At 49.4% G+C, this 27,920-nt stretch overlaps 2 protein-coding genes across 3 annotated transcripts; one reads left to right on the top strand and one right to left on the bottom strand.

Moving 5' to 3' along the window:
• The first annotated feature begins 133 nt into the window (after positions 1 to 133).
• On the top strand, positions 134 to 14,505 carry CLSTN3 (calsyntenin 3). Of its 2 annotated transcripts, XM_074156997.1 has the most exons (19): positions 134 to 177; positions 228 to 334; positions 3,036 to 3,158; positions 4,125 to 4,320; positions 4,788 to 4,996; positions 5,293 to 5,442; positions 6,094 to 6,279; positions 6,752 to 7,021; positions 7,292 to 7,404; positions 7,487 to 7,649; positions 8,805 to 8,861; positions 9,649 to 9,806; positions 9,989 to 10,137; positions 10,604 to 10,830; positions 11,950 to 12,120; positions 12,719 to 12,864; positions 12,990 to 13,125; positions 13,642 to 13,859; positions 13,944 to 14,505. In XM_074156997.1, the coding sequence occupies exons 2-19, from the start codon at positions 250 to 252 to the stop codon at positions 14,112 to 14,114; spliced, it is 2,928 nt and encodes a 975-aa protein (XP_074013098.1). In that variant the 5' UTR covers positions 134 to 177; positions 228 to 249; the 3' UTR covers positions 14,115 to 14,505. The 2 variants fall into 2 exon arrangements, with proteins under 2 accessions (XP_074013098.1, XP_074013090.1); XM_074156989.1 differs by lacking the exon at positions 134 to 177 and having other exon boundaries at positions 250 to 334.
• On the bottom strand, positions 14,470 to 23,906 carry LOC141470771 (solute carrier family 25 member 33-like). Its single transcript, XM_074157010.1, has 7 exons — positions 23,769 to 23,906; positions 18,346 to 18,522; positions 17,810 to 17,887; positions 17,402 to 17,502; positions 16,713 to 16,779; positions 16,230 to 16,513; positions 14,470 to 16,130 (listed from the first exon to the last, which is right to left on the bottom strand). Exons 1-7 carry the CDS (start codon positions 23,807 to 23,809, stop codon positions 15,931 to 15,933), a joined length of 948 nt encoding a protein of 315 aa, XP_074013111.1. The 5' UTR covers positions 23,810 to 23,906; the 3' UTR covers positions 14,470 to 15,930.
• Positions 23,907 to 27,920: the final 4,014 nt, after the last annotated feature.

The raw sequence follows: 27,920 nt of genomic DNA, 5'->3' as shown, positions 1-27,920 counted from the left end.
CCCCCGCAGCACCTGGCGCGGCGGCCCCGCGCATTGGCTGCCCACCCCCACCTCGCCCGTGACGTCATGCTGCAGTGGCGGGGCGGGGCCGGGCGTGGAGCGGAGCGGGGACCGCGGAGGTACCGCGCCGTCCCTGCGCGCCGCCGCCGCCGCGGGAGCGAGGGCGTGGGCCGGGCCGGGCCGGGCAGGGCAGCGCCCGCCCGCTGTCCAGTAGCCCCCGGCGGGCTGGGACCCGCCACCGCCGCCGCGATGGGCGACCCTCGGCCCCGCACCGCCGTCCTCCTCCCTCTCCTCTGCCTCTGCGCCGCGCTGCCCGGCGGCGCCTCCAACAAAGGTGAGCGGCGGAGCGCCGCGGGCACGGTCCCCCGGTGGCGGCGGCGGGGGTGCGGCGGGACGCCCCGCTGGGAGGCTCCGGCTGCCCCCCGTTGCGGGGCTGAGGGGGGCGCGTTGGCGGCGGCTCATCCATCCGCCCCCGCGGTAGCGGTGCGGCTCCGCGCTGCCCGTCGCCCGGCACGTTTTTTTTGTCGGGGGGATCTCCGCGGTCCCCCGGCGGCTCCGGCTTGGTTTGCCCCTTCGGGCGCCCTTATCCCATCCCCTCTCGCTGCTTTCTCCATCTGTCTCCTGCCACCGCGTTTTTCTCCATTCTTTCCTCTCCTTCTAGCATTCCCCTCGCGTTTTCCCCCTTTCCGCCCACTTGTCTTGCTTTTGTTTGAGGCAAAATCCCGCTGTGTGGATTTAGCTTTCTTTCCCTTCCTTAGCATGCTGAGGGAGAATTTGTTCCTTCTCCACAGACCCCCGTTGTCTCCACAACACATCCCCTATCTCCATCTTCCAATTCTTGTTCATCCATCTACCATCTGTCAATAGGAATTATTGTACATGGATGTGTTAACTATGCGGGTTGCTTGTATACAACAGTATTTTACGTGCTAAATACGTAAAAAAAACCAAAAAAACCCCCAAACCCTGATGTTACAGCTGTAACATTCTGCACGCGGATGTTCTTTGAACACGTAGAGTGATGGAGAAAGATGTAGGTTTCTAGAGCTGTGGCTGTAGACACAAGGCGTGAGAAATTCACCCCAGGGGAGTCAGTGCGTCAATAGTCTGACAGGGTGGGAGTAGCTGAAAAAAATGCGAGGGACTCGGGGGGTCATCAGGGAACGTGACACCTTAGGGTGCTTTCTGTGCTTGGGAAGGGGCTACGGGGCGGGTGCAACGCTGACATTGGCAGGGGCATTTATTTGTGCTGCTCTGGTGCCAAGGGGCCCAGTGGCAAGGCAAGGCCCCTTACGCTCTGGATTTTCTCTCTCCTTTGGGAATCCACACTCTGAAATGTCTTCCCACCTTTGGCAAATTATTTTAGATTTACGGGAGCTTTCCTGAAGCTGGTAGGAGCCTGTATCCTAAAAATAATCCCAAAATATTTTTTTCTAATCAGGGACTCATTTCCTGAGAAATCAGATTGGTGATTCCCAAGTTGCAGGTGGATGCAGCAAAGGATTTGTCTATCACCAGCTTGTTACCCCAGCAACAGGGCATATTTGGCATTTGTAGCTATGGATTCCCACCTCGGTGGTGTGGTGCGTGGACAAGAGCCATCACGGGGTGGAATCTGGCGGGGGAAGTGGAGGGGTGGGGTGAAATGTGGGCACTTGCACACAGGGAGGATTCCACCTGCATGCTGAGCAGGATGGATGTTTCTCTGGGTTTCCTACGCAATGCTTTATAATCTTAATCAATACGGTGAGGGAGAAATGCCAACCCACGCTCTTCGCTGCTACGCCGAAGGCTGGGTCTGCCCGCTTTGCCCTGCTGGTGCCTCCCCACTCTCACCTGCCGCCCTGCCTGCTGGCCCACCACCCGGCTCCGGCAGCACCCCCCCGGCCCCGACGTGCACAAGTGCTTGGTTGGAAGGGGTGCTGCCCCTTTTTAAGTCAACACATCACGCCATGCCGGCCGGGATGGTTTCCGAGGACACTGTGCTGCAGAGGTTGAATGCACATCCTGGAAGTAGTGCCCTTGAGGGGGAAAGGCTCTGGATGCTACTCCCCACCAGCTCTGAGCCACGCTGCGCTCAAAGTATTGCTGGGTTGTAATAAATCTTGGTCTCCAGGGGGTGGGAGAGTGGGGGATTATCTGGGAATGGGGGTTGTAACTAGGCCATGCAATATAATCTCTGAGGCCCATTTGGCAGGGAGTGGGCATGGGGGAGGGGTTTTTAATTTGTAATGATTTTTCTTCTGTCTCCCCTCCCCTTCCCTTCTCTGCCCCCCCACCCCCACCCCTTTATTTCTCCCTTTCCCTGCCCCGGAGCTTGTGTGATAAAGATTAATTTGCTATTTCTGGGCCTGTGACATTTTTCAGAGCCTCCTGCTGGCTGCTGCCTCCATGCCAAGCCTGGCTGGGCTCCAGCCAACGGGATTAGTAAGGAGGGGCCAAGGGAATATGGTGCTCGCCATGGAGTGGGGAAGGAAGGAGCAAGGGAGTCTCAGAGTAGGTTATTTAATGCATAGGATGGCTGGCTGAACCTGGGTACGTGTGTGTAGGTCCTGGGCCTTAGTCCAGGGGATGAGAGGCATAAGTGATAATGGCTGCATGCAAGACTTGTCCCCTGGGGACACCCCAAGGGAAGACGTATCCTGGATCCTTTAATTATGGCTTCAGCGAGCTAAAGGGTTTAGCATTTGGAATTTCTCTCTAGAATCAGGCTACTTCTGCCTCTTGATTTCATTTTGTTTAACCACTCCGGCTTTCCTGATGCCTCTCCACATATTTCTAATAAGATAGTAATGAGGAGGCCAGAAGGAACACGTTGTTTCTGATGAGGTCTCCCAAGAGCTACCTAGAGCAGAACTGAAGAAAGATAACTTCTTCCTCCCGGTCTATTTTAGACATCTTTCTTTCCAGAGAAGAAGGTGGGGAGGGGTGGTTGTTACCTGTCACTGGATGATATTCTGCTCTTTTCCTACTGAATCCATCATTGGCGGCTAACACGTTCCTGTCCTTCATCCCTTACCCCAAATCCACCTCAGCAAACAAGCACAAACCCTGGATTGAAGCTGAGTATCAGGGCATCGTCATGGAGAATGACAACACAGTCCTGCTCAACCCACCCCTCTTTGCGCTGGACAAAGATGCTCCGCTGCGCTACGCAGGTAGGTGGGTAACAGCTCTGGGAAGGGTGGGAGGCAGGGAGGGACTTGTGAAGAGGCAGAGACAGGGTGACATTCAGCCCCGTGCTGGATTCTAGCTCTCTCCAGGAAATGCTCACCTCCAAACCTTGTTCCGGAGAAGGTCCCCAGTGAAGTCTGGAGGCAATTTGGGCACAGCTTGATTTAGGATGCTGTGAGCGGTTCCCTTAGGGAGAGAAGTTGAGGGTGGAGCCAGCTACTTTTTGACGCAGTTCAGCTATTTCCAAAGATCACATGCACAGCTCTGTGTCTGCAAGCGCTGGAGAGAGCTGGTAGGGCGCACTTCATCGGCAGTGCTACATCCCCTCACTGTAAGCACAAATCCCTCAAACTACAGAGGAGGCTTTACAAGGGTTGTGTTCCCAGTGCTTGCGTAGGCTGCGCCTGGAGCTTCCTCATGCATCCTCCCTCAGCTTTGGGAGAGGGAAAGTCATCCCTGTGAGCTGAACTTTAGGATTTAGGTGGCCCTATCTGCAGTTCCCTGCGCTACTGTGCACGTTCTGCGAGCGTGGGTGGATGACACATCATGGATCTTCATGCTCTGGATGTCTGTCTGCAGTGTATGGCCTGGTTTGCCTCCCTGAGGGATGCAGAGGAGAAACCAGGTGCTCCCTCAGGACAGTGGCTGTGTAGCACTAGTAAATCTAGCTTGAGCCTTGTAAGCTCTAATCTTTCTTGATGCTGGTGAAGACTCCTTGCCGCGGGAGTAGTCTCCAGTAGAGGGCAATGTACACCATTAATGGCTGTAAGAGACGGCAGGAGGAACTGTTAGGGATCCAAAAATTGCTCGAAATGAGAGGTGGTAATGAGAGAGAAAGGAGAGTGTAAGTTAGAAAGGAAGAAAATACGGGAGAGGAAAGCAAGGGGGCGTAATGTGCTCTCCTCAGTCTTTTTCTTTCTCCCCTTCCTCTCTGCCTTTGTGGGTACCAGGTGAAATCTGTGGCTTCAGGATCCATGGGGCGGGGGTGCCTTTTGAAGCTGTGATCCTGGACAAAGCTACAGGTGAGGGGCTGATCCGGGCCAAGGAACCAGTGGATTGTGAAGCACATAAGGAGCACACATTCACCATCCAGGCTTATGACTGTGGAGAGGGACCTGATGGAGCAAATACCAAGAAGTCACACAAGTAAGTCCGTGCAGTCATTGCTGCACGTTGCAAAATGCGATCTGTCACAGAAGTGCAAATGAAAATTGCTGTGGGAATGCTTACTTCAGCCAGAAGTATTTTTCTCTAGCCTTGATGCTATAACTCAACATGTTAATAAAATCTGAAGAGAAATGTTCAGTGACTGAGTCACATGAGTGAATACAGTAGAAATGAGGGCCACTTGACAGTTGTGTCTAAGGGTGGTGGTTTATGTTGCCGCATATAGGCAGGAGGTCCAGATTACATGATCATTCCTTTTGCTCTTTCTCTGGGGTGGGAAACCATTGTCCAAGCTCCTATGCGCCAGCATTGCTGCTTTGAAACCAAGGTTCCTTGTCCTTGCTTTTGATGGCTGGGAATCACTGGTGCGCTTTAGGGGAGTGACTTACACTGAAACGTGGCTCCTAATCAGCCGATCAGGTCTTATTGACGTCTCTCTGCACCAGGGCCACAGTGCACGTTCGAGTAAACGATGTGAATGAGTTTGCTCCTGTCTTCGTGGAAAAGTTGTATCGTGTGGCGGTGACTGAGGGAAAGCTGTATGACCGCATCTTGCGTGTGGAGGCCATTGATGGAGACTGCTCCCCGCAGTACAGCCAGATCTGCTACTATGAGATCCTGACCCCAAATATTCCCTTTCTGATTGACAATGATGGTAAGAATCCACACCTACCGTGAACGCATCACTCCCCCTTTCCTGCTTTTCTCCCTCTCTGCCAGTCCGAATTGCTATATGAATTTTCTAGTGCTGCTGATCTGTCTCTCCTGGTGCAGAGATGCAGCAGCCATTTTGTGGGATGCTATAGCTTCTTACAGAGCGGCACTGGGAGGGGGACTCAACCCCTTTTCGGTTGTTTTTGTAGTTGATCAAAAATAAGAGTGATTTCTAGAAGGAACATCTTTGAGGAGACTGTCCTTCCTCTCCCTTGATCTCATTGCTTTGCTAACCAGGGAACATCGAGAACACGGAGAAGCTGCAGTACAGCGGAGATCGTCTCTACAAATTCACAGTGACAGCCTACGACTGTGGAAAGAAGCGGGCTTCTGATGATGCTGAAGTGGAAATCCAGGTGAAACCCACCTGCAAGCCCAGCTGGCAGGGTACGATACCTCCAAACACAGTTATGTCTTCCCTTTGTTTTTGCTGAACCACTACTTATTGCAAATGTTTGTATATACACATATAAATTTGTATGCCCGTATATATGGTTCAGTTCTGGCACCAACCCGTCAGACCCATCTAAGGGGATGCAGCAGACACCCAAGTCTGTTGTAAAGCCACTGAAAGGCAATTCTAACATTGGGAAATCATTCCTTGGATTACTGTGAGTTACTCTGTATTTGATAAGGGTCATAGACTGTATTCAACGTAGATTGTTTTCAGGGCTGCTCATCTTGAGGGTATTTGGCTTTTCCAGAGGCGGTGTACACCTACAGCTTCACCTTAGTCGATAGAATTAAGGGGAAATAAACACAGCTCAATATCTGGTCTTCCCGATAAGAGAGGTTGACAATCCAAGGAGTGATGCTACACCGGTACTAGTTGTAGAAGATGGGAATTTGGACCCTGTACTTCTAGGAAATCTTCCCTTGCACTGGTGCAAACTGCATAAAGTTGTCTTTTCAACATGGAAAGGGGCAAAAATCTCAGTTTCTGGGCTGGTCTATAGATGCCACTTGTGTGTGTGACAAATGTTCTGGCCTTAGGTCCTTGGCAGGACCTAACCCCTGTCCTTCACTCTTCTTCATTAGGCTGGAACAAGAGGATTGAGTACACCCCAGGTGCAGGCAGCCTTGCGCTCTTCCCCAGCATTCACCTGGAGACCTGCGATGAGCCCCTGTGGAACATCCAGGCCACGGTGGAGCTGCAGACAAACCATGTGGCCAAGGGCTGTGACCGGGATAACTACTCCGAGAAGTCACTACGCAAACTTTGTGGTGAATCAATTCTTTCCTGGGCTGAGGGCAGCTGTTGACACAGCACCCTGCCCCTTCCCCTGGAGGGGTTCACAGTGGTAGCTCTGTGTCTCACATGGCAGAGATGCTGGAGGACGCATTCCTCACATCTGCTGTGGTCAGTGGGGCTGGGAGGACACCTAGCTCGCATGCTGCATGAGAGGCAGTGGGCACCCTGCCTGTATTTACACAGGGCTCCCCATGCTTTCCTTGCTGGGAAACCAGAACTTTCTGTGCATTGCCCCAGTACACAGAGTCTGTGGGACTTCCCTCAGCCCAGATGGAGAAGTCACCATCCTTCCCCAGATAGGAGAAGGCCCATAGGCAACACCTCCTCTCCCTCTGCTCTTGCATGTTACAACGAGCCCTCTAAGCATCCTCTTCATCTGTTCCCCAGTCCTCAGGCTCCTTATTTTCCCGTGCTGACATTCCTGACTCCTTCCCTTCTCGGTAGGTGCTGCCTCAGGAGAGATCGACCTGCTGCCGGTGCCTAGCCCCACGGCGAACTGGACCGCGCGGCTCTCGGTGCACTACAGCCAGGACAGCAGCCTCATCTACTGGTTCAATGGCAGCCAGGCTGCCCAGGTGCCTGTGGTGAACGGGCCAAATGCCCATGAGGGGCTGAGCGACCACTTCACCCTGTCTGTATGGATGAAGCATGCCGTGGTGCCTGGCAAAGGCAGGCGGGAAGAGGAGACGGTGATCTGCAGTACGGTGCAGAGCGGTGAGACGCTTTTCCTGGGGTGGCGATGCTTCTGCTCACTGCCTCTAACTTGTTAGAAGGGATTGTCCCTGCAGGGGGGAGATGCCTTGTGTTCCTGGGTGGGGATGTGGGCATGGGGTCCATCCTTAGGAGCACAGCTTCTTCAGGTGTCGTGTTTGCTGGGAGCAGTCAAGCCCGCGGTGCTGAGCGCCAGTCGTGCAGGCTAGCCTGTGCTTCTGGGCTCTGGCCAGGGAGGTGCCATACCTAACTCCCTGTGCTTGTCCCCGGCAGAGGACGGCTACTCGCATTACTCCCTGGCTGTGCACGGCTGCCGGATTGCTTTCCTCTACTGGCCACTGCTGGAAAGCGCAAGGCCCGTGAAGTTCCTCTGGAAGCTTGAGCAGGTGAGGAAGGCAGTTTTGCCTCTTCCCCGTGTCCCTTCTCCATCTGCCCTTTGCTGATCCCTTCCTCTGCTGTCCGATGCAGGTCTGCGATGATGAATGGCACCATTATGCCCTCAACCTGGAGTTCCCCACCGTCACGCTCTACGTGGATGGCGTCTCTTATGACCCTGCCCTGATCCACGACAACGGCCTCATTCATCCCCCGCGGCAGGAGCCCTCGCTCATGATTGGAGCCTGCTGGACCGGTGAGCACCCACTCCCTGAACCACGCTCTTCCCATATGGGAAACAAGGGAGTGGAGGGAAAGCCAGAAGAGGTGAAAGAAACACCACCCGATCCTAAAATGATGCAAACCGCACCGTGGTCATATTACTTCCTCGGCGCCAAAGTCAATGTGGCTTCCTCCTTCCTTATGGACCAAGCCAGCAGGCCACCGTAATAACAGCTCAGGGACAAGAGTCAATGGCAGCTTTGTGGACAAAGCAGTAGGACACGCGGTGGATAACCAGCTTTCAGGCAGAGGGGAGTTGAAACTCCATACCTCCTTCAGGCGTCAGCCTTTCTATTGAAGCTTTTCACCAGAGAGCGGGCAGTACTGTTTGTGCTGTTGGTTGTATTGAATGGGGATTTCTGTGTCTTGAGGGTCTGCGTGAAGGAGTCACAAATCATTCCGTAGAGGAATTGGGTTGGAGGACAAAGATCAGGTTAGGAACATAGTTAAGCCACTACCAGATTAAAACCTGTTCTGTGGAGATGTAAGGCTGTATCTCCCAAGCCTTTCAGTTCTCCTGCAAGACTGAAGATGAGCAGAACTAAAGGAGTTTGCCTGCTGCTTGCCTTCAGTCCAGCAGAAATTTCTAGCAAGATAAAAATATATTTTTTTTTAGATTTATATTTTTTTCATCTTTTATCAAAGATTTCTTTACTGTAGTACTGCTTCTCCCAGGTCAGGGATCTTCCCACAGCTCTGTGCTCTTGACTGGCCTTTTGCAACCAACAAATATTAGTCAGCTTGTGACACCCTCCTGGAACCATCTGAGCTTCAAAGGGATGTTGAGAACATGGCTTGTTGCGAAAATGGCTAGGACCATGTTCCCTAAATGGGAATCAATTAATTCCCAAAATAGATATCATTGGGAAAGGAGAAAAAAAACCCTATACTTTCTCCTTTTTGTCAGTTACTCATCCTACAGTCTCACCATCCCTTCATGAAAAGGACTCTGCCCTCTTTGATCTGTGATGTGCTGTCTCTAGGGCTGAAGGTTGCACTGCTGGGCACATGACTCCAGAGCTGTTCTTTTTGGACTGGCCAATACATGTATTTGTATAGATACTTGCCTGACCCTGTAATTACCCTCTCCTGATGCCTTATTGCTTGTCTGAATGTTCTTCTTTTGCAGAGGAGAAAAACAAAGAGAAAATCAAAGGAAACGAGAACTCCACTGATACTGTACAGGGTAGGGAAAAGAAGGAAGATGGTTCTCTTCCCCTCTTCACGGCGCATGACTATCACTTCTTGCATGGTACCTTCCTCATACAGCTCCCCCAATCCTGTCCTGCCACCTCCCACCATCTTGGGAGAAAACCCTTATTTGGTAGATTGGTCCTTGATACCCTGGTATCTGTGAAGCATGAAAAGGCTGATAGGAGGACCACAGCCTGCTTTGAGAGATGCAGTATGCTTTTCATGTGGAGAAACGGATCCTCATGCCTGATCATTAAAGTTGGTCTCCGAAGAACACAATAGCCATTAGAGACATCAGGAGATGTCACCTCATCCCTAACTATCTATGGAACGTATAGTTTCTTTTAAAAGCCCTCACAGGAAGCAGAGTGAGAAGGGGACAAGAAATTGTTTCCATCTGGCATTCAGCAGTTTGGCAGAAACATCTCTACGCTACCCACTGTTCACTGCCCTAGTCTTTCTGTTGGTCTGTTTTTCTTGCTTCCCCCCATCTGGAATTCAAAAAATTGCCATCTCCTTACTTCAGCATCACCCGTCTTCTTGTTGTCTTTGCTTTTCCATGTCCCGTGCACCCCTCTGTCTCTCTCTACCCCCCCTTAACATCTATATCTCCCTCACACTGTTGCTTGTGTTGTCTTGGCTTTTCCATGCTCCATGCACCCTTCTGTCTCTTTATACCTCCCTTAACATCTGTATGTCCCTCACTCCGTTGCTTTTGTTGGTTTTGCTCTCTTCCTCGCCATGTCTCTCACACCCTCCACCTCCCATGTTTCCCTCAGGAGATCCTCTGTCGATACACCACTACTTCCATGGTTACTTGGCTGGCTTCACTGTGCGCCCTGGTAGCTTGGAGAGCCGGGAGGTTATTGAATGCCTGTATGCCTGCCGTGAGGGGCTTGATTACAGTGACTTCGACAGTCTGGGCAAAGGGATGAAGGTATGCCCATCTGCCCAGCTTGCATGGGTCTCCTCCACTCTCCTCCCCAGCCTCGCTTCCCAGGACTTTGCCTGCTCCCCCACCTCAGATAATGGCCCACCTTTCTCCTTCGTGTCTCTCTCAGCCTGGATTCTTGGCATTTGCCAAGGAACCCTGAGTATTTTCTTCTCTTCCACCTGTAGGTTCATGTGAACCCTTCTCAGTCCCTGCTGACCTTGGAGGGTGATGATGTGGAAACCTTCAACCATGCAATCCAGCACGTGGCTTACATGAATTCACTGCGCTTCGCCACCCCTGGAGTCCGGCCACTCAGACTCACCACTACTGTCAAGTGAGTGGACAAAGCAGCACCTCCGGCTTACTTCAGCAAGAAGATTCCCTCTCTTTTGACTAAAATTACACTCCCTCACCTTGTATTCTAATTGATGGTCTCAAAATGGGTAAAAGTCTTCCTGAAAATCAATATTAAAGTATGCAATATCCAAATGGATACTGTAATACTGGGTCCTGGGGTCTATGCAGGTAGCAGAACTTCTGCAGTCACTCCTGGTGTTCCAGGCACGTGGGCTGGTTTTAATTTTCGCTGTGGTGTGTGGATGTGACCAAATCACCTGAAACCCAATTATGTCATCCCTACCACACCTCTCTGTCTTGCACAGCAGGCTATAAGGAAGCTTTAGGAAGACTACCAAAAAAAAAAGATTCCCTTGACTGGCAGTAATGGGAAGGAGGTGTTCTTTTACAGTGTTGCTGGTGGAAGCTTGGGCCAACTGATGCTTTCTGTGGCTCTCCTTCAGGTGTTTCAGTGAAGAGTCCTGCGTCTCCATTCCTGATGTGGAAGGTTACGTTGTGGTGCTACAGCCTGATGCCCCCCAGATCCTGTTGAGTGGCAATGCCCACTTTGCTCATCCTGCGTCAGACTTCGAGGCTCCTGATGGGGTGCCCCTGTTCCCCAACCTCCAGATCACCTGCTCTATTTCTCATCAGGTGGAGGCCAAGAAGGATGAGAACTGGCACGGTACTGGTGAGTGGAGTACAGGGCGAGGGATAAGGGACAAACTGGAAAGACCTATAGGAGTTGCTGTCCTGCAGAGGAAGTACAGCCCCTTATTACAACCGAAATGGGAGAGAGTTCACAAATACAGAAGCAAGGCATGTTGTCTGTCAATATGTAGGCTAATCGGTTCTTATCCCTTTCTGCTCCTCCCTGTACTTTTTCTAGTTCCTTTGCCTCACTCTCTCCCCATTCTTTCCCAGGCTGCTCATTCCTAATCCCTTTTACATTTTACCTACATTTTTTTTACTTAGATTTCCCTTTATTGAATCCAGCACTGGATGGATGTCCTGCCTGTTACCCTCTCCGCTCCCGCACTTACTCAGTCTACTCCTGCTCCCTTCTCTCCTGCTTTCCTTATTTCTCACCCCCTCCCGTCTCTTCTTGCATCACTTACACCTCTGAATTCCCCAGTCAGTTTCCTCACACCCTATAATATCTTGTCCCTGAATTTCTCTCCATCATCCTCAGATTGTGTCTCTGCACTCAGTGCTCCACAGGTCCTTTTACTTCTTTCATATCTCTTCTGGTGATGGGATTTTTTTGGCTCGTAGTTTTCTGTTTAGCAGCTTTGCCTTTTCTCATACAATGATGAGTTTCTTGACTTAGAGCAGGTTGGTCTTACCCCTGCTGAAAGCAGTTAGTCATTGAACGTGGTTACCATTTTAATAAGGTAAGAAAGATCTCAGCCACGGTAACCAGCAGGCAGGAGACAGAGGAAAGCTTTCAAAAGCACTCAGGGTCTGGGAATGTGTGATAGAGTTGTTCCTAATTTGCACGTTGTCATTGTCAACAGAGTCCTCACAGCCAAGATGCGTTATCACGAACCACTCTGATAATAGTATGTTGTTCCAAAATAAAGTGACTTTATTATGTGCATAAATAATGTCATTAGAACCAGGGGGACTCCTCCAACAAGTAATTAGACTGACAGTGATTTTACTCAAGGTCGGTGCTAGCCAGAGAAAGAGAAGTCATTATGTATGATGTGAGCACTTTTGAGTAAGTGGGCACCACCCACAGTAACTCCTGCCTTCACTGATGGCTGTCGGGCTTTCTGGCCCTGTCTTCTTTCCGTTTGCATCTCAGTGACAGACACACGGATGTCAGATGAGATTGTGCACAACCTGGATGGCTGCGAGATCTCATTGGTAGGAGATGACTTGGACCCCGAGAGGGAGTATCTGGTGCTGGATGGGGCACTGCTGCAGCAGCGGGGCCTGGAGCTTGTCAACACCTCTGCCTACCTGACCATCACAGGTATGTCCTCTCCTTGGCCACAGCTGCCTAATTACCCCTCTCACTGCCTGTCAGGCATTGCTGGGAGAAGCACTTAACCCGATGTTAGAAATGTGTTGGTGTACTTTGTGAGGCTCTGAGATACAATTATTTGTTGACTCCCGGTTTTTGGAAGTCCCAGGCCATTTCCTTGGGGAGGTGGCTCCTCCTCCATCACAAAGTAGTAGGGCATGGTGTCTGAGCTCTCACCCAGGCTTGTATCACTCCTCTTGACTAACTCCTTGGGGTTTGGTGTTCTCAGGCGCCAGTGGCATTTTGCATGACATGACTGTGGGACAGCAGCTCCCACAGGCTGTGGACTGGAACAACACTATTGTGCTCTCCAGAGCTTAACAAGGCTGTTGCTCTTGAACTTTCCTTCCCTTCCATTTGTTTTAGCAATGCAGGCAGGGATTTCATCAGATCCTTTGCAGCCAACTCCATCTCTGCTCCCTTCCTAAAATTAATATACACAGCTTTGCCTTGGATTCCTCTAGAGCTCCTAGTTACTACGGGGTTACGATGCCAGACGACTTTGAGGGAGGAGCTTCCTGACCCCACACCAATTCTCTCGTTTCAGGTGTGGAGAGCATCGCAGTTTATGAGGAAATACTACGCCAGGTCTCATACCACATCAACCGTGGCGCTGCTCTTTATGAAAGGAAGTTTCACCTGTCCTGCACTGAGATGAACGGACGCTACTCCAGCAATGAGTTCACTGTTGAGGTACGAGATCAATACATGCATAGATAGGTGCTTGTGCATGCATGGAGAGGACACAGGGAATGCACACAATGTAGAATGTGCCGTGAACATGGGGCTGAGTCTCTCTCACTCCGGTCTTCCTGCAGGTGAATGTCCTCCACAACATGAACCGAGCTGCTCATCCTAACCACATTCTGAGTTCCCAGCAGTTCATGCACCGAGGCCATCATTTACCTCCAGAGCTATCTGGGCACAGTTTGGCAAGCCCTCATAACAACCCAAGTATGTAGCATTATCTTTTGGGTTTATTCCTTTAGGTCAGGATGCCGATTTTCTGATATCCTGGTAGAACCTGTAGCAGAGGATTAATTTCAGGCTGCCTATACCCATGTTAACGAGTTCTCATTATATTGTCCTGCCCCACTCATTGGGGCAAACGGACTGCAGTCTGCATCAAATTGTAGTTTAGAGCTTGGTGCAACAATCCTCCTCTTTTGGTGTGTTGTTTTCCTGATGTTGAAACAGTCTGAAATCTACACCCGAGAAGCTCTAAAAAGAACAACTGTAAGCTGGTACTATGCGGGCTTGGGTAATGTAATTTCAGAAAGAAGCTTCAACAGCAGGAGAGTCACAAGAGAATCAAGACTGCCACTGGTCTTAAAAAAAAAAAAAGAGATAGGACTAGGTGGTGGTCAGCAACGCAGAAAAATATAGGAGATGGCACCATCAGGTCAGGTTGGAAATGCATGTTTCTGTGACAAGACTCCAACCATGCCTTCTACTTTTCTTTATCCCAAGTGGTCCCCAGTGCTGCCACTGTCATCATTGTGGTGTGTGTGGGCTTCCTGGCACTCATGGTGATCCTTGGCATCCTGCGCATCCACTCCCTGCACCGGCGGGGAATGGGGCAAGAGGTCTCTGGGGCTGCTGATGGGGGGCACACAAGTACCGGAGGCAAAGAGAGCGACATGTTCTGGGACGACTCAGCCCTCACCATCATAGTCAACCCCATGGAGGTGAGAAGCAGCCACAGTGGTTGGGGCTGGGTGGGCAGCTGGGTTGACAGATCCTTCCCCTTACCCCACGTCTCACCTCCCCAGTCCTACCAGAGCTGCCAGGAGAGGGCAGCAGAAAGCGTCGAGGGCAGAGCAAGTGAGGGCATGGAGGACGAAGATGACAGCACCGACTCGGAGACACCCGACTCCCCGGACAGCAATGACATAGATGACCGACACATCATCGGCAAAAGCGACGGGTCTCACCGCTACTAGGAGCTTTAAAACACCAGTCCAATGGATCCCCTCAAAACATATGGCTGGAAGGAGGAGTTGTCTTACTTTTAACTTCCTCCTTCCCCCACCGTGTACACATGCGCTCCTCCCTCATCTGTCATTTCTGCCTCCCATGTTCCTTCATCTTCTGCCATTCTCATTGTGGACATTCCCAACATTGTTGACCCCCCATCTGGCTCTCTAGAAACATGACAGTGGCACAGTTCAAACCAGGATGAGGAAGGACAGGCTTGGAAGGAACAGAAATTTGGAAGGAGAAGCCAGCCATAGGGCTCAGAGTGGGGTCTCTCACACCCCCTCCCCAGATATTATATATATATATTGTATATTTTTTCAATGTTGTCGTTTGAGGTTTATTCTCGTTTCATGCAAAAAAAAAAAAACCACTGCAGCTTGTGTCGCTTTGTAAAATTGTCGATACTCCTAAACTAAAAGGAAGGAAGGTAAGAAAGATGAGGAAACAAACTGGATTTTAAAATAAATGGATTTCAAATAAAATGTTCAGGGCTTCTGCCGTTTTTCCACTACAAGCAGGGAAATAAACAGTCAGTGTAGCCTCTAATGTGAAACTGGAGATTGTCCAGAGCATGTATTTACTGAAATTACTGCCTTATCTCGGGGAAGGGTTACATTTTTTAGTGTATGTGTTGGAACAAGAAAAACACATCACCCCTGACCCTACCCCCTGCCTTTTTGAGAGTCAAAATACTCTTTATAAACACAATGTAGCCTTCCCCTGGACAGGGGGCTAGGAACCCACTGAGGAACAGAAGGCATCGCAGCCTGTCCCAGGCAAGTGTAACACCTGCAGCAAACCGAATTCTTAATTACAGAAAAAAATAAGGCTCTTTCCATACACTTAGTGTATCGTCAATAGAAACAGGCCAAATCCTCAGCTTCATCCATCTTTTCACCTGATCCACTTTCTTTACCAGCATAAAAGAGCGTATTTTTCACACCAGGGGTTCTGGCTTGTAGCAGAACAGCTCCAGCACTTCTGAGGGAAGGAGACGTCCTCCTCTTTCCATTGGGAATAGAGGGGATGGAAACACAACAGATATTGGCAAGGCATGGCTATGAGCCCAGTAGCATGAGTTGTTAGGGTAGTGCTTCATAGCAGATTGTCCTTCTTCCTTTGACCCACTTAGTCTGATCATTCAGACCCTGCAAGACAAAAACTTGCAGCTGCCTGACACGTCTCAGGGCAATGGCTGCAACATGTTAAGGACCCAAAGAAATTCTGCAATAGGATGTTTGCTGGCAGCCAAGGTTGAGAAATCCTCTTTAGAGGTAGGTGAGAGTGGAAGAGCCCCTCTGAGGGCATGAAAGGTCTCAGGCACAAGATCTCCGCTTGTTGCAGTTCTCTCGGATGTCTCAGCTCTAGCCTGTCTTCATGTCCAACTGTGCCCACGCATGGTTGTTACTGGGTCCAAAAGAAGTGAACATGCTGAGGCTGTCTAAGATACTCTTAGGCTTTCTCCTTTGCCTCCTTTCCAGTAAGTTCCATGCCCTTGTTTCATGCAGGGAGCTTACAGCAGGCAACGTCAAACCAGTGCCCTGACATACTGCAGCACCAGAATAATTCAAGATTCCAGAAAGAAGGCAGGCTACACTGTGCACATTGGAGCTAAAAAACTTTGCACAAAATAGTCTTCTTTCCTGAGAATGCTATGCCTGACCCAGTTCTGATATGTGATGAAAAGCACCACCTCTCTGAGCACGTAAAAAGATCAAGTCTCAGGACCATGAGGTCTCTGTATCCCTAAAGCAGCCTCAGCCAGGTGCTACGGCACGCTTACAAGGTGGAAGAGGCCAAATGTACGATAAGTTCATAGGTAGCCATCATGATAGCTGTGTTTGGGATCTGGCGGATCAAGTGAGCCAGGAGCCCTCGGTATAAAGCCAAGGGTCCCTCTTCATGAACCACAAGCTGCAGAGTCTGTATAAAGGAACGGTATCGTGACCCTTCTTCTCGCAACCGTGTCCGAATGACCTCTGGAGAGACAAGAAGGGAAGTGATATTAGCAGATTGATCCTACAGCCATGGCATCTCCCACTGAGGGGAAAAGAAGCAAGGAGAATGGATCAACTCACCGTGTGGATATGCAATGCATGAAGCACATGTTTTGGAGACAGCAGCAGCTCCCATTAGTCCAAAGAAATCATGGCTGTTTGGTGAAAGTGTGAGTGGTGGGGAAAGGGAAGGATGGCTGTTTCTCAGCTGCTGTTTCAGTGCTTCATAGATGACAAAGTGTATGATGGTCTCTGACACTCCAGCATAGGAGGCAGTGATCCCACGGTAAAATCCACGAAGGCCTTCAGTGCGGTACACGTGCATGGCACACTGGAGAGCATTGCTGGCCGCCTCTCCCTTCACCCTGTAAAGAGGAGGGAGGGTTAGAACGGCATACTGCTCCACTGACTGATAATGCTACTGTGAATGCAACTGCATGACTCTTCCCCAGCAGGCCTTGAAGACCTATGTTCTGATGGTGAGTCGCAGACCCCTGCCCAGCCCCACCCCCCAAACCAGTCCTGATTTGACACGAGTGGCTCTGCGTTGCTAGCTTGCCTTACCTGGCTTCCAGCTGCATCCTGGTTTTCACTAACCAGATAGGGTTGGTGAGTGTAGCAGAGGCAATGCCTGGAAAACAAGAGGAAGACAGCCATGAGCACTAGGATCACACTGACAGTTTGTGAAGAGATGCCTGTCTATCAGCTCTCTCTGAATTCTGCTTGGCAAGCTGCAGGCATTTGCGATTTGAGAATGACCTTGAGCTCCCATGGGAGAAAAGACATTTAGGGCAGACTATCTGATTCTCCTCCTCCCTCATTCCAGCCTTTGTCTGGTGTAATTAGCTCCTCTGCCTCCAACATAACCCTACTACAAGCCCTGGTGTTGCAAAGCAGCTAAACTTGCAAGAGTGGCAGATTCAGAGAACTGGGATACATCAAAAGAAATGATTCTGTGAGTGGTCTAAATTACACACTGCTTTCTCCCTTTCACAACTGAATGGAGCTCTTTTCTTGATGGCAGTGGAAGGGGTAAAGATTAGACCCATAACTTGAAGAGATGAGCCTAAGAAGAACGAAGAGTGAGAAAATGCTTTGGTTACCCAAGGAACTCACTGCTCCAGGTGTGGAGGAAGAAAACTTCAGAACAGAGAGCAGGACTGATGGGAACAGCAAAGGGGAAGGAAGGAACCCCATTTACGTTTACAGAGAGAAGGACCCCTTGGCTCTGATTTGAGACAGAAGAGGCTCACCTGCACAGGCTGCTGATAGCATGTGTACCTTCTTGGACTCCGGTATGAGGACAGCATTGAGCCTCTCCTTAACACCAGAATAGGCAGCAAAATAAATAGCCCTGGTTGGAAGGAAATACAGAAGAGGTCACAGTTTACCTATAAGGAGAAGAGGGGGTCTCACTCCAACTTTTATTACTCCTAGCATACGTCTGCCTAATGTGACATCGGATACCATTTATACTAGGCCCACAGCAATCATCTTATCTTATAACTATGATCAGAAGGTCCAGAAAATCTCTGTGTGAAGAGGTCCTGTGGAACAATGAGCACAAGGCCCAGACTGCTTTCAGTATGTGGAGCAATAACTGTCACAGAGGTCCTTTAAAAAGTGTACAGCATGAGCTATCCTCAGGGAGCAGTACTCACCGGGAAGGAGCAACCCCAACAAGGTTTGGACCCAGGCCTCGGAAGAGGGATCGCACGCCTTCCTTCTCAAGGATGGACCTACAAAAGCAAATGAACAGAGAAACCAGCAGAATAACTAAGATGGGGCTCTCCTGTTCCTCTTCCTTCGTTCTTCAGTATTTCTTGTAGCATCCGCTCCTCAGATCCTGTGTTATCCTTTTTCTGCCCTACGCTCATTTTTTTCTCCAACCATTTCTCTCCTTCAGTCATTTCTTCCTATTCTTGCTGACACCATCACTCTGGGTCTGATCAAACCACTAGCTGAGAAATTTCTCACAGTCCCAAAAGCTGCCTTGCAGACTTAAGAGTTCAAAGCACGGATCAACTTGAGAAGTAGATGTACCTGTGCTCTCCTGAAACTTCCTACCACCCTTGCAGTTTCCAGAGCCTCAGCTCAAATGGTACTTCCATCTCTCTCTCCCCTCTCCCGGCCTCCACCTGATGGCCAAACCTTCACCTCCCTGGTGCTAACACGCACACTGCCTTATCCTACTCACCTCAGCAACTTGAGCACTCCAGGAGATGGTGGGGTGGGATTCATCAGCCTCACACTCATCCCTGGCAGCTGTATCTCTGAGAGGCACAGAGGCCGCAGTGTCAGCTGGGATGACTGTAGACGTGTCTTCACCACTTCCAGGGGACATGTCAGGATGGCTCCAGCTGTGCCACCACATCTAGGGCATAACAAGGGCACAACAGCACAGGTAAGAATGACCCCTGTGTAGAAACTGGGCAGTAACTCTGACGCTGCTCATCCACAACCTCTCCCCTCTAGGAGAGGAGGTTTAGGTGTCCCAGCTTGCATCACACGTGACCTCCTGCTCTGACATTGATTAACTTAATAACGGCTTAGCTTGGGACATCTCCTGGCAGCCTCGCTCTGAAACCTCACTCAGTATTTGAGACAAACAGTTCCAAGTCCATAGGGACTCAGCAGTCCCTCAGCAAAAAGCTGCTGATCTTTGCATTCAGAATTTCCCAGAGCAAACATTCCTGCTGCCCAACCTCACTGCAATGCCTTCTGCTGAGATCACCAGGCACCATGCAGCACTAGCTCAGAGAGGGGCAGCAGCACAAAACTCCACCCCACACCTCAGCCTGCCTGTGTCTTCAACTCATAACCCGTTCAGCCTCACACCTGCAAGGCCCTCTAAGCAAGATCTGTATTTTCTGCCAACAGACAGGCTCATCCCCAGCCCGACTTGGTTAATGAAAGAGGACCGTGACCTCTAGCAGACAGAAGTTATCTTTGGAACTCATGAACCATCACCATCAGTCAGCCTAGTCACACCTCAGAAATGCTGAAAGGACACGTATTCCCTTTTTCCCCCCTCTCTGCCACCCAGGCACAAGTCAGAACCAATACATTAGGTTCTCGGCTTCTGCCCCTTCAGATCCTTTAACTGACAACTCCCCTCTTCTAGAGGATACTCACTACCCGAGAGACTGTTTTGAGATGAATTTGCATGGAACAGCCATGCAAGAGGCTCGATGAACAGACAGTCGTTCGTAACTGCTACAGCTAAACTTCCTTCATTTCAGAAGAGATGGAGGCTGAAAAAAAAGCTCATTCTGTTCCAAAGAAAGAAAAACCAACCAAAGAACTAGAAGATATGAGGGAAGAATCAAGTATATCAACAGAATTACATATGACGGTACAGGACAGCAAATGGCTACAGTTCTAAAGAATTATTTTGAAAAAGCCTATACAGCTGAGTTCACACATACATTGCTCTCACAGACTTTGCTCCTAGGGCTTCAGTTATTATTGCCTGCAGGATAGGGGAAGAAAACAAATAAAATAAAATAGAAAAATAGGTCTGGATGCCTATTGCAATGAAGTCAAAGAGTTGAAGATCTTGCAGCTAGAAGGTTATGCAGCTAATGATGCTAGCAACTAGTTATGCTACTCCACTACACCCACGCTGCTTTGCCAAGCCCTTTGCCGACCTACGCAGTGCAGATGACTTGCAGAGCAGCCGATCAGCAGCAATTTCTCTCAGGAGATACGATGACTAGTGAGACTCTGGGATTAGGTAGAACATCACCAAAGAATTTAGCCTGGGCTCAGAAGGCAACACAAAGCAAAGCAGTAAATGTCCTGACTCAGGTTCGCTGGATGAACAAGCTGCTCGAGCACAGACACCAAGACAGCCCGTGTTGGGATCCAGGAGTCACAGGAGGCAGAGCCTCCTTTTACAAAAACCACGTTGATCCTTCCCATATAGAACATATTCAATCAGGGGTCCAAAGCTCCTGTTCTTTACCGCAGTTTCTACTAATTTGCCTGATACAGGCTCCAGACTTACAGGCCTGTTGTTTTCTTGACCAGTAGTGTACTTTCCAGGTCAGGAGAAGACTGAGTACAGCCACGACAGATCAAGATGTCTAACAAGTATGAATACAGCAATTTCACCTTCTTATCTAAAAGTCGAGCACACAGGACAATGTTTAGAGAAGCAATTGCTTGGTATCTTAAAGATTTTTCTCTCTAACAGTGCACAAGGAAGCACAACTTTATGTAATGTTTTTATAATACCTCATTTCTTCAGGATGTCCCTACCTGAGCGTGGCCAGGATACGAATTTGAACCCATGCCTCCAATATATATAATAGTTTCCGGAGTTCAAGTTCCTCAAGGTACTGATATGCATAGATAATAGAGAAGAATTTTAAAAGCAATACTAAGAATTAAAGAAATTGTTACTCCTTAGCATAGTGGTCATTTTCTCAGCAGCAAGAAAGTCATGATGATACAGCTGCTCACAATGGGTGAAAGGCTTAAGTCTCCAAAATTCTTCTGTTTCAGGAAAAATGGAAAATGATGTACCCTTGTCACAAAGAGATGAACTTTTTTTCAGTCCAATACTAACAAAGGCAAAATTGAACAACATCTAGTTGGAACAAACATTTTAAAATCAGCAGGGATAAAAACCGCCTGGCCATGGATATTAAAAATAGCTGATTGAGGAGACTTCACATCTACAGATTTAAATGCTTAAGAAATGTTAGGGAACTGGGAAAATATACTAGCCTAGAAGAGTTCCAATGTCTACCAGGACTTAAAAAAAAAAAAAAAGGTATGTGTAATAATTTATGCTGCTACAGTTATATGACCCAAGATTCATGCCAGAAGAGAATTACGGAATCAGATTGCTACAGAGACTCAAAGAGACTTTGTACTAATCAATGTTGGGGGGATGGGGGCTATATATATATTTTTTTTTAATGGAACTTACCAAACCAAACCTGGATTCACAAAAGCAACTACAAAGATGTAACATACTTCAGTTTTGCAAAAAGTGAGCTTGACATCTCACAAAAACACACTTAGAGCCTTGGTACCCTGTCCACAGCATAGATGCTAAATGGATTAAAATCAGACCGCAAAAATCTGAAAAAGAAGGAAAAAAAAAATACCAGCTCCACTCTTTCCCTGCCCTGAAACCAGTTGTCAGTAAAGAATGAAACAGCAGTGGTCCAGCAAGAGTCTAGGAAAATTGCTTCTAGACTAAAATTGTTAATTTTCAGTTTTTCCACCAACAGACAGAAGGTAACATTTTACTCTTGATAAAATCCATGGGTGACAAAGACTGTCACAGTACTGAGCAAAGCTGCAATGACTGGTAATAACGAAAAAACCCACGGAACTGAGCAGTCACCGAGAGTCCTTACACTGGGCTTAAACAGACCGGTTTAACAAAACCAAAACCCTGGTCATTACTCTAGAAGTGGGGGAAAAAAAAAAGCAACTCCCACAAAATATGATGAACAGCAGCAGTTTACGTCCAGTACAACATGTACTCTCAGAGCAAAGCAGTGGCAAAAAAAGCTGATTGAAGAAGGCAGGTAATTTTACCTTAGAAAACAGTACTTGCCTCTACATCTTGCTTTCACATTGTAAAAGGAAAACTGGAAAGTTTGAGGTGGCAGAAAAAGAGGATCAGTCGAGAGAAATACAAAACACACCATTAAGATTTTTTTCAACGATATGAAAAGGTTATGAGAACATGCACGGAGGTGACAGTTTACTGGTAATTCACTTTTTAGCCCTTTCTTAGGCTAGCCAAAAATTGAAATGGCCTGAAGATGTTCATTTAAAAATAGCAATGCTAGGTCAGACAAACCTGCAGTTAAACCAGGATTCTACCTAGGACACAGGCGAATAAAGATGAGCCATGGAACAGTAGGAGAAACAGTCATCTCCAGAACATTCTCCCAGCTTCCTGCTATTTTCAGCTCAGGAAATTCCTCAGCCAGAAATGTTGCATTGCATTTAATAGCCTTCAACACACTATTTTTCATGAACCTTTTAAAAATGCTTTCTGGACACATAAAAAGCTTTTACCCTCCAATATCCTGTGGCCAGGAGTCCCATAGTTTAACTGCACACTGTGTTAAGAGCTATGTTCTTGCATTAGTTTTGAACAAACCTCTCACAAGTTCCCTTTGATGGTCCCCAGTTCTCATACCAGAAGATAAAGCGAACAACTGTTCCTTCATCGACGAGATGTTTCATTAGGTAAAACAATCACATCAACTATACACTGCAGCAATAACCTGAACTTCTTATTCAACTCTTATTCATCTCTTTCTTGGGTTATAATTAATTGTAATTCAAGGATTGTTGCTTAATGGGTGAGGACAGGATACAGACTGACAAAGTTCCCACTAGCAATGCACCAGCCAAACTCTTGTAGTTTTTCAGGAACCAAAGTGGAAAATGAGGATGAGAAAAAGCTTAAGAAGAAAGCTAAGAAATACGAAAAATATATATTAAGAAAGGCTAAGATGCAGTGACTATACAGTTCAAAGGATAAATTAATAAAAGAGAATAACATACACAATATAAGGAGCAGAGAGGGCAAGCACACATAAGCAAAGATCAACACAGCACAACAACTGCCTTAGTGGCAGAAACCTAGAAATTTACTAATTAAGAGCAATTAAATGATGTGCTTTATTGCATGCTATACCACAGACCTCACTGCCACATGGACTCCAACGGACTGGTGGAATTTGGGAAGGGATTAGGTGGCTGTCGAGGCAAGACAGTTCTGCAGTTACTCAGCAAAGTCTGGAGGACCAGAAGTATCTTCTGCTTTAGGACATCATAAACTTAAAAGCTCATTGTTTTGAGACTTAAATGATAAACGTTCCTCAAAGAGAGGAAGGGCGAAATGCTGCCGCAGGAGAAGGAACTTGCTCAAGGTCACGCTGCAAATTCGGAGGCACTGCTGGGATCCTAACGCTCCTAACACCTGACTCACCGGGAACAGCCGCACTATTTAAAGCCAGGGAAGACATGCAGGAATCTCAACCAGGCGATGATGGAGGGCTGGCTGCTCTCCCAAACACCAGAATGCTCCACCGTGTGCCCCGCTGGAGGGGCCTGGCGGCGCTTCTCCTTACCCCACTCAGTATCCCAGTTCCCTCTCCCCCCATCCCCGGCAAGCCTCAAGGCGGGATGAAAACCCAGGCGAAGGCCCGCCCCCCCCCCGGGACTCACATGGAGGCCTCCCCTTCCCCCGGCCCCGCCGAGCCATACATTCAGCCCGAGTGAGGCTTACGGGGCCCCGGCAGCGCCTGGCGTGGGGCAAGGCAGGCCCTGCCCTCCCCCGGCTCTCTGCCCGCTGCTGCCGGACCTGCGGCCCCACGGTCCCCAGCGCAAAGCCCGGCCGCAGGCCCTCCCGCGGGGAGCGGCGGTGCGAGCCCGCCGCCGCAGGCCTCGCTCCTAAGGGGCGGGCAGGACGAGCCGGAGCGGCGGCCTGAGGGAGATCCCAGCCTGGAAGCTGGGGAGAGCCCGGAGCTCTCCCCGAGGAGAGGGCGCCGCGGGGCCCGGGACGACCCAGAGGGAGGAGGACGGGCTGCGGGCCCAGCGAGGCTGCGGGCCCCGGCCGCCCCGCGCGGGGCTACTCACCCTCCGGCGAGCAGGTGGAGCAGGGTGCTGTGCTCCGGCATGGCCCGATGCTCTCTCTGACCCACCGTCCGCGCCGCCGCCGCCACCACCACCACGCGGGCCGCCGCCGGGCCCTCCCGCCCGCCGCCCCGCGCATTGGCTCCCAGCCGGTGGGAGGAGGCGCCCGGGCGGCGGCGGGAGGGGCGGGCCCGGGCACCGCAAGGCGGGAGGGCCGGCCGGGGAGGCGGCCCTGCGGAGCTGGCGGTCCCGGCACCCTGCCCGCGGCATCCCCGGGCCCCGCGGCCTCCGCTGTGGCACCGCGGGGATGGTGCCCTCCCCCCAGTGCGTTCCTGAGGCTGAACCCGCCAGGCAAAATATGGCAAAAATACGGCTGAACCCAGGCAAAAGACGGCAAAATAATTTCTTTGAGGTCAGACCTCGGGGAAGTGATGGGTCCAAGAGCAGAGCCTGGTGGTTCCTGACTCTCGTCCTGGCTCAGCGGGACCACAGATGCTTTCTCTGATGTTTGGTTTTATACAAAAACAGACCCTCCGAACAATTTAGGCCCATGATTTTGAAGTTTGAAGGATCACTGTGTCAAAGATAGGGAATATTCAGGGCCGAAAGGTCCCCTTTTTGCTCTTGCAAATGCAAAGTTTCAGATGATGTCAGAGTTCACAGGATATCGTCTTCCTTGGAAAAAAAGCAGAACGTACGTCGACATCATGCTGTTGCCAAAAAGGCACAGGTCGTATCAGCTTGTACGGCTAAAAGGACAGCCTGTAGGTCAGATGAAATAAGCTGTACAGGTCAACTCCCTACCGCTGTGACTTTGGCACTCACAGCACCGAGTGACACAGGACCGAATGTCCGCTTTGGGTACCACGCTGCTACAAAACAGGCAAATGTGCGGGAGCGAGCCCACAGAGGGGAACAACTCACCTGGGCCACCCAAGCAGGAGGACTGAAAAAAATTGCAGTGTGTAGTCCAGAGAAGAAGGAATCGAGGGAGACGTGGCAACTGGCTTCAAAAGATACTTCAAAGAGGAAACGAATAATTACCTTATCTGTGGTAGAGGATAAATGAACTATCAGCCTATCAATAGTTCCTGTCGCTACGTGCGCACTGGGGGAAAGACCAGTAAAAGGATTGGCCGCCTGGTCAGTGAAATGGAAAAATCGACCAAAGATACCAAGAAGCTGCAGGTATTTTTCGCTTGTCGCCATTGGTGGCTAGGTGAATATCTTAAATAGCACCGATGACAAGTGGGTAAAAAGTCATTGTCGATTTCTAAGCGTTTAGGCAAAGTCAGTGCTTTCAGACCAGTTAGGTTTGATGAAATTCATCCTTTGGTGGTTGGAGAACTGGCTGAAGCAACATCAGGCCCACTGGTGGTTGTCTTTGAGATCTCTAAAGAATGGAGAGGTTCAGAAGACTGGAAAAGGCCAAATAATACTGGCTATTTTAAAAAAAAAAGGATCTGAGGAATTACTGGCCAGCCAGCATTACTTTTCTGATTCCTCCTGTGATACTGGAACAAATAATAGCTAAGTAGACAACTCACATTTATCATTTGCCAAAAAAGGAAGAAATCAAGTCAAACCAATTTTTCACTATAGACTAACAGGCCTTGTGAATAAGGAAGTAACGATAGATGTTATATATTTTGACTTTTGTAAGGCTTTTTATTCTGTTTCATCTGATGGTCTTACAAATAAGCTAGGAAAGACGGGAACCTGGATCTACTGAAAGCACTGTTAGGAGTGTCTGAAGCTGATTAGAAAACTCTAAGATTGGTTTTCAATGGTACACTCTCTATCTGGAGAAAAGTATCAAGAAGGAGTCCTGCAGAGATCTGTTCCCAGTGTGGCATTAACAGTTTCTTCTGTGGTTTGTACAGTGGACTAGAAAGTGTGCCTGTTACATTTGCAGACAACGCGAACCTGAGAAGGGTTGCAATGTATTTGGAAGACAAAATTAGTATTCAGATGATCTTGATCAACGGGAGAAATGGCCTGAAAGAGTAGAACACCATTTAATAAAAGCATGAGCAAAGTTCTGCACTTGGAAAGAAATAATGAATTTCACCAAGTTAGGATCAGGAATAGTGAGGCAGAGACCTCCATTTTGTCACTGGTCCCCATCAGGCCCAGGATCTTTAACAGAGTACTTGCTACCATCAAACTCAGACTGGCTGAAGGATGCAGAGCCTGGAATAGCCTTTTCAGGAACTGTTTTCTCACCTCTCCAAGAGTTATTGAGGCCCCCTCATATTTCATTTCTTACTGCCAAAATATTTGCCCTTTGCATACAAGGGTCCATTGATTTTGTTCCTTTTCCTGCTGACCTTAGATCAGTCCCTTTGCTTTCTACCTGCAAACAGAAATATTTGTGGCTTTAGCAGGACACTTATCCACCAACAGCTATAGCTGTGGTTGTCCTGGATGCTCTGCCACCACCGCTGCTTCTGATTCCTTTAGTTGCATCACAGTCTTTCAGGACTGTAAGGGATAAATGAGGCCATCCAACTTTTCCTTCTGTCTCCTTTGCTCTGGCTCTACGACCTAGAAAGTCTCACTCTGCAAGGTCTCTTTCTGTACCTTCAAGTGGAGGAACGCCCAAGCCTCACTCTTAGGCAATGGCAAACTGTGACTGAGCCGTGGAAGACGCTTTCTGAAGGCCTCCTACCAGGCTGTCTTCAGACTGGTGCAAGTGATACCATGATATCTTCACTAGATCAGAGGATTGCTTAATGTTGGAACTGGGTCAGTGGCGAGCCTTGCTTTGCAAGAGTCTTTGTGAGCCTGAAGGCAGCCAAGATCCAGGGAAAAGGCTGTCTTCCCAGGAGAAGAGAAAGAGGGGAAGAGAAAGGAAGAGAGGATACCTTTTTCTGTAGTATGTCCTGTCCCAGCAGGCAGCAGCGATGACCCTGGGTGCATTCCCTATGGGGCCTCTTTTTGCTGCTCAGACTGAGGAAGAGAGGCTGTGGGGACATTTTTACAGACCAGTCTTTCAGAGTCCCTGCCCTGAACCAGTAGGACAAGCTGAACTGGTGTCACAGGCTGGTGTCACGGGCATACCCCAAGACCCCAATACAAAAGTTTATAAATCAAAACTGCCTCATCCTGACTTCTTCACTGCTCAGTCTCTGATGGCTTTTGGATTTCTGCCCATGCCATATCTCAATGCCTGCACTCCCCTTCCCCGTGTCTTTGTGCAGTCTATTGTTTTTCCGAGCAGCAGCCCCCTCCGTCTGTTCTTCTTGAAAGTAATTCAGGATTCTGCCCCAAAGCCTCCTCCCTCTGCCTCTCTCTTCAAGTGCTCTTCCTAATCCTTGATCACACTGAAGGTAAACAGGATTGGCATTTGGTAAGAGCAGGTGAGTCCTGTTTGTCATTCCAGGGGCTTCGCTCCGGAAGGGTTGGGTTAGTGCACTCGCAGTCCTCGAATGACTACAACTTACAGGCAAGTAGGGTGCAATGTCATCAGGCGGGCATCTGGAAGAGTGGAATGTATTGTGCCAGTGTTAGGCAGCGTGTGCAGCCTCGGTCTCCACGTGTAAGAGTGGTTATGTAAATGCCTATTCCAGTGTCGCCATCTTAATGCAGCTGCCCGCCAGATGTAGGGCACTTCCACATCAGTGCCTGAGTGGATCACCGAATCACAGAATTGTGGGGCTTGGGAAGGGACCTCTGGATATTATCTAGTCCAGAACCCCTGCCAAAGCAGGTTCACCTAGAGCAGGCTGGACAGGAACGCATTCAGATGGGTTTGGAATGTCTCCAGAGAAGGAGACTCCACAACCTCTCACAAAATCACAGAATGATAGGGGGTTGGAAGGGACCTCTGGAGATCATCTAGTCCAGAACCCCTGCCAAAGCAGGTCCACCTAGAGCAGGTTGCACAGGAACTTGTCCAGGCGGGTTTTGAATGTCTCCAGAGAAGGAGACTCCACCACTTCTCTGGGCAGCCTGTTCCAGTGCTCTGTCACCCTCAAAGTAAAGAAGTTTTTCCTCATGTTGAGATGGAATTTCCTGTGTTCCAGCTTGTGCCCGTTGCCCCTTGTCCTGTCACTGGGCACCACTGAGAAGAGTCTGGCCCCATCCTCTTGACACCCGCCCTTTAGATATTTATAAGGATTGATGACATCCCCTCTCAGCCTTCTCTTCTCC

This window comes from Numenius arquata, chromosome 1, assembly GCF_964106895.1.
Source record: "Numenius arquata chromosome 1, bNumArq3.hap1.1, whole genome shotgun sequence".
Lineage (NCBI taxonomy): Eukaryota > Metazoa > Chordata > Aves > Charadriiformes > Scolopacidae > Numenius > Numenius arquata.
Note: the sequence above shows the minus strand (reverse complement) of the source record. Positions and strands in the feature narration are given on the sequence as shown.

Bases quoted from the DNA above. Each gene is read 5' to 3' on its own strand.
- CLSTN3 (XM_074156997.1), top strand. From the start codon at position 250: ATGGGCGACCCTCGGCCCCGCACCGCCGTCCTCCTCCCTCTCCTCTGC. The intron at 4,321-4,787 runs GTAAGTCCGTGC...TCTCTGCACCAG, and splicing joins AATACCAAGAAGTCACACAA to GGCCACAGTGCACGTTCGAG. The intron at 8,862-9,648 runs GTAGGGAAAAGA...TGTTTCCCTCAG, and splicing joins CTCCACTGATACTGTACAGG to GAGATCCTCTGTCGATACAC.
- LOC141470771 (XM_074157010.1), bottom strand. From the start codon at position 23,809: ATGCCGGAGCACAGCACCCTGCTCCACCTGCTCGCCGGAGG. The intron at 18,523-23,768 runs GTGAGTAGCCCC...GTTATGCCCTAG, and splicing joins CTCCACCTGCTCGCCGGAGG to ATGTGGTGGCACAGCTGGAG. The intron at 16,780-17,401 runs GTGAGCCTCTTC...CTTGTTTTCCAG, and splicing joins GCTATCAGCAGCCTGTGCAG to GCATTGCCTCTGCTACACTC.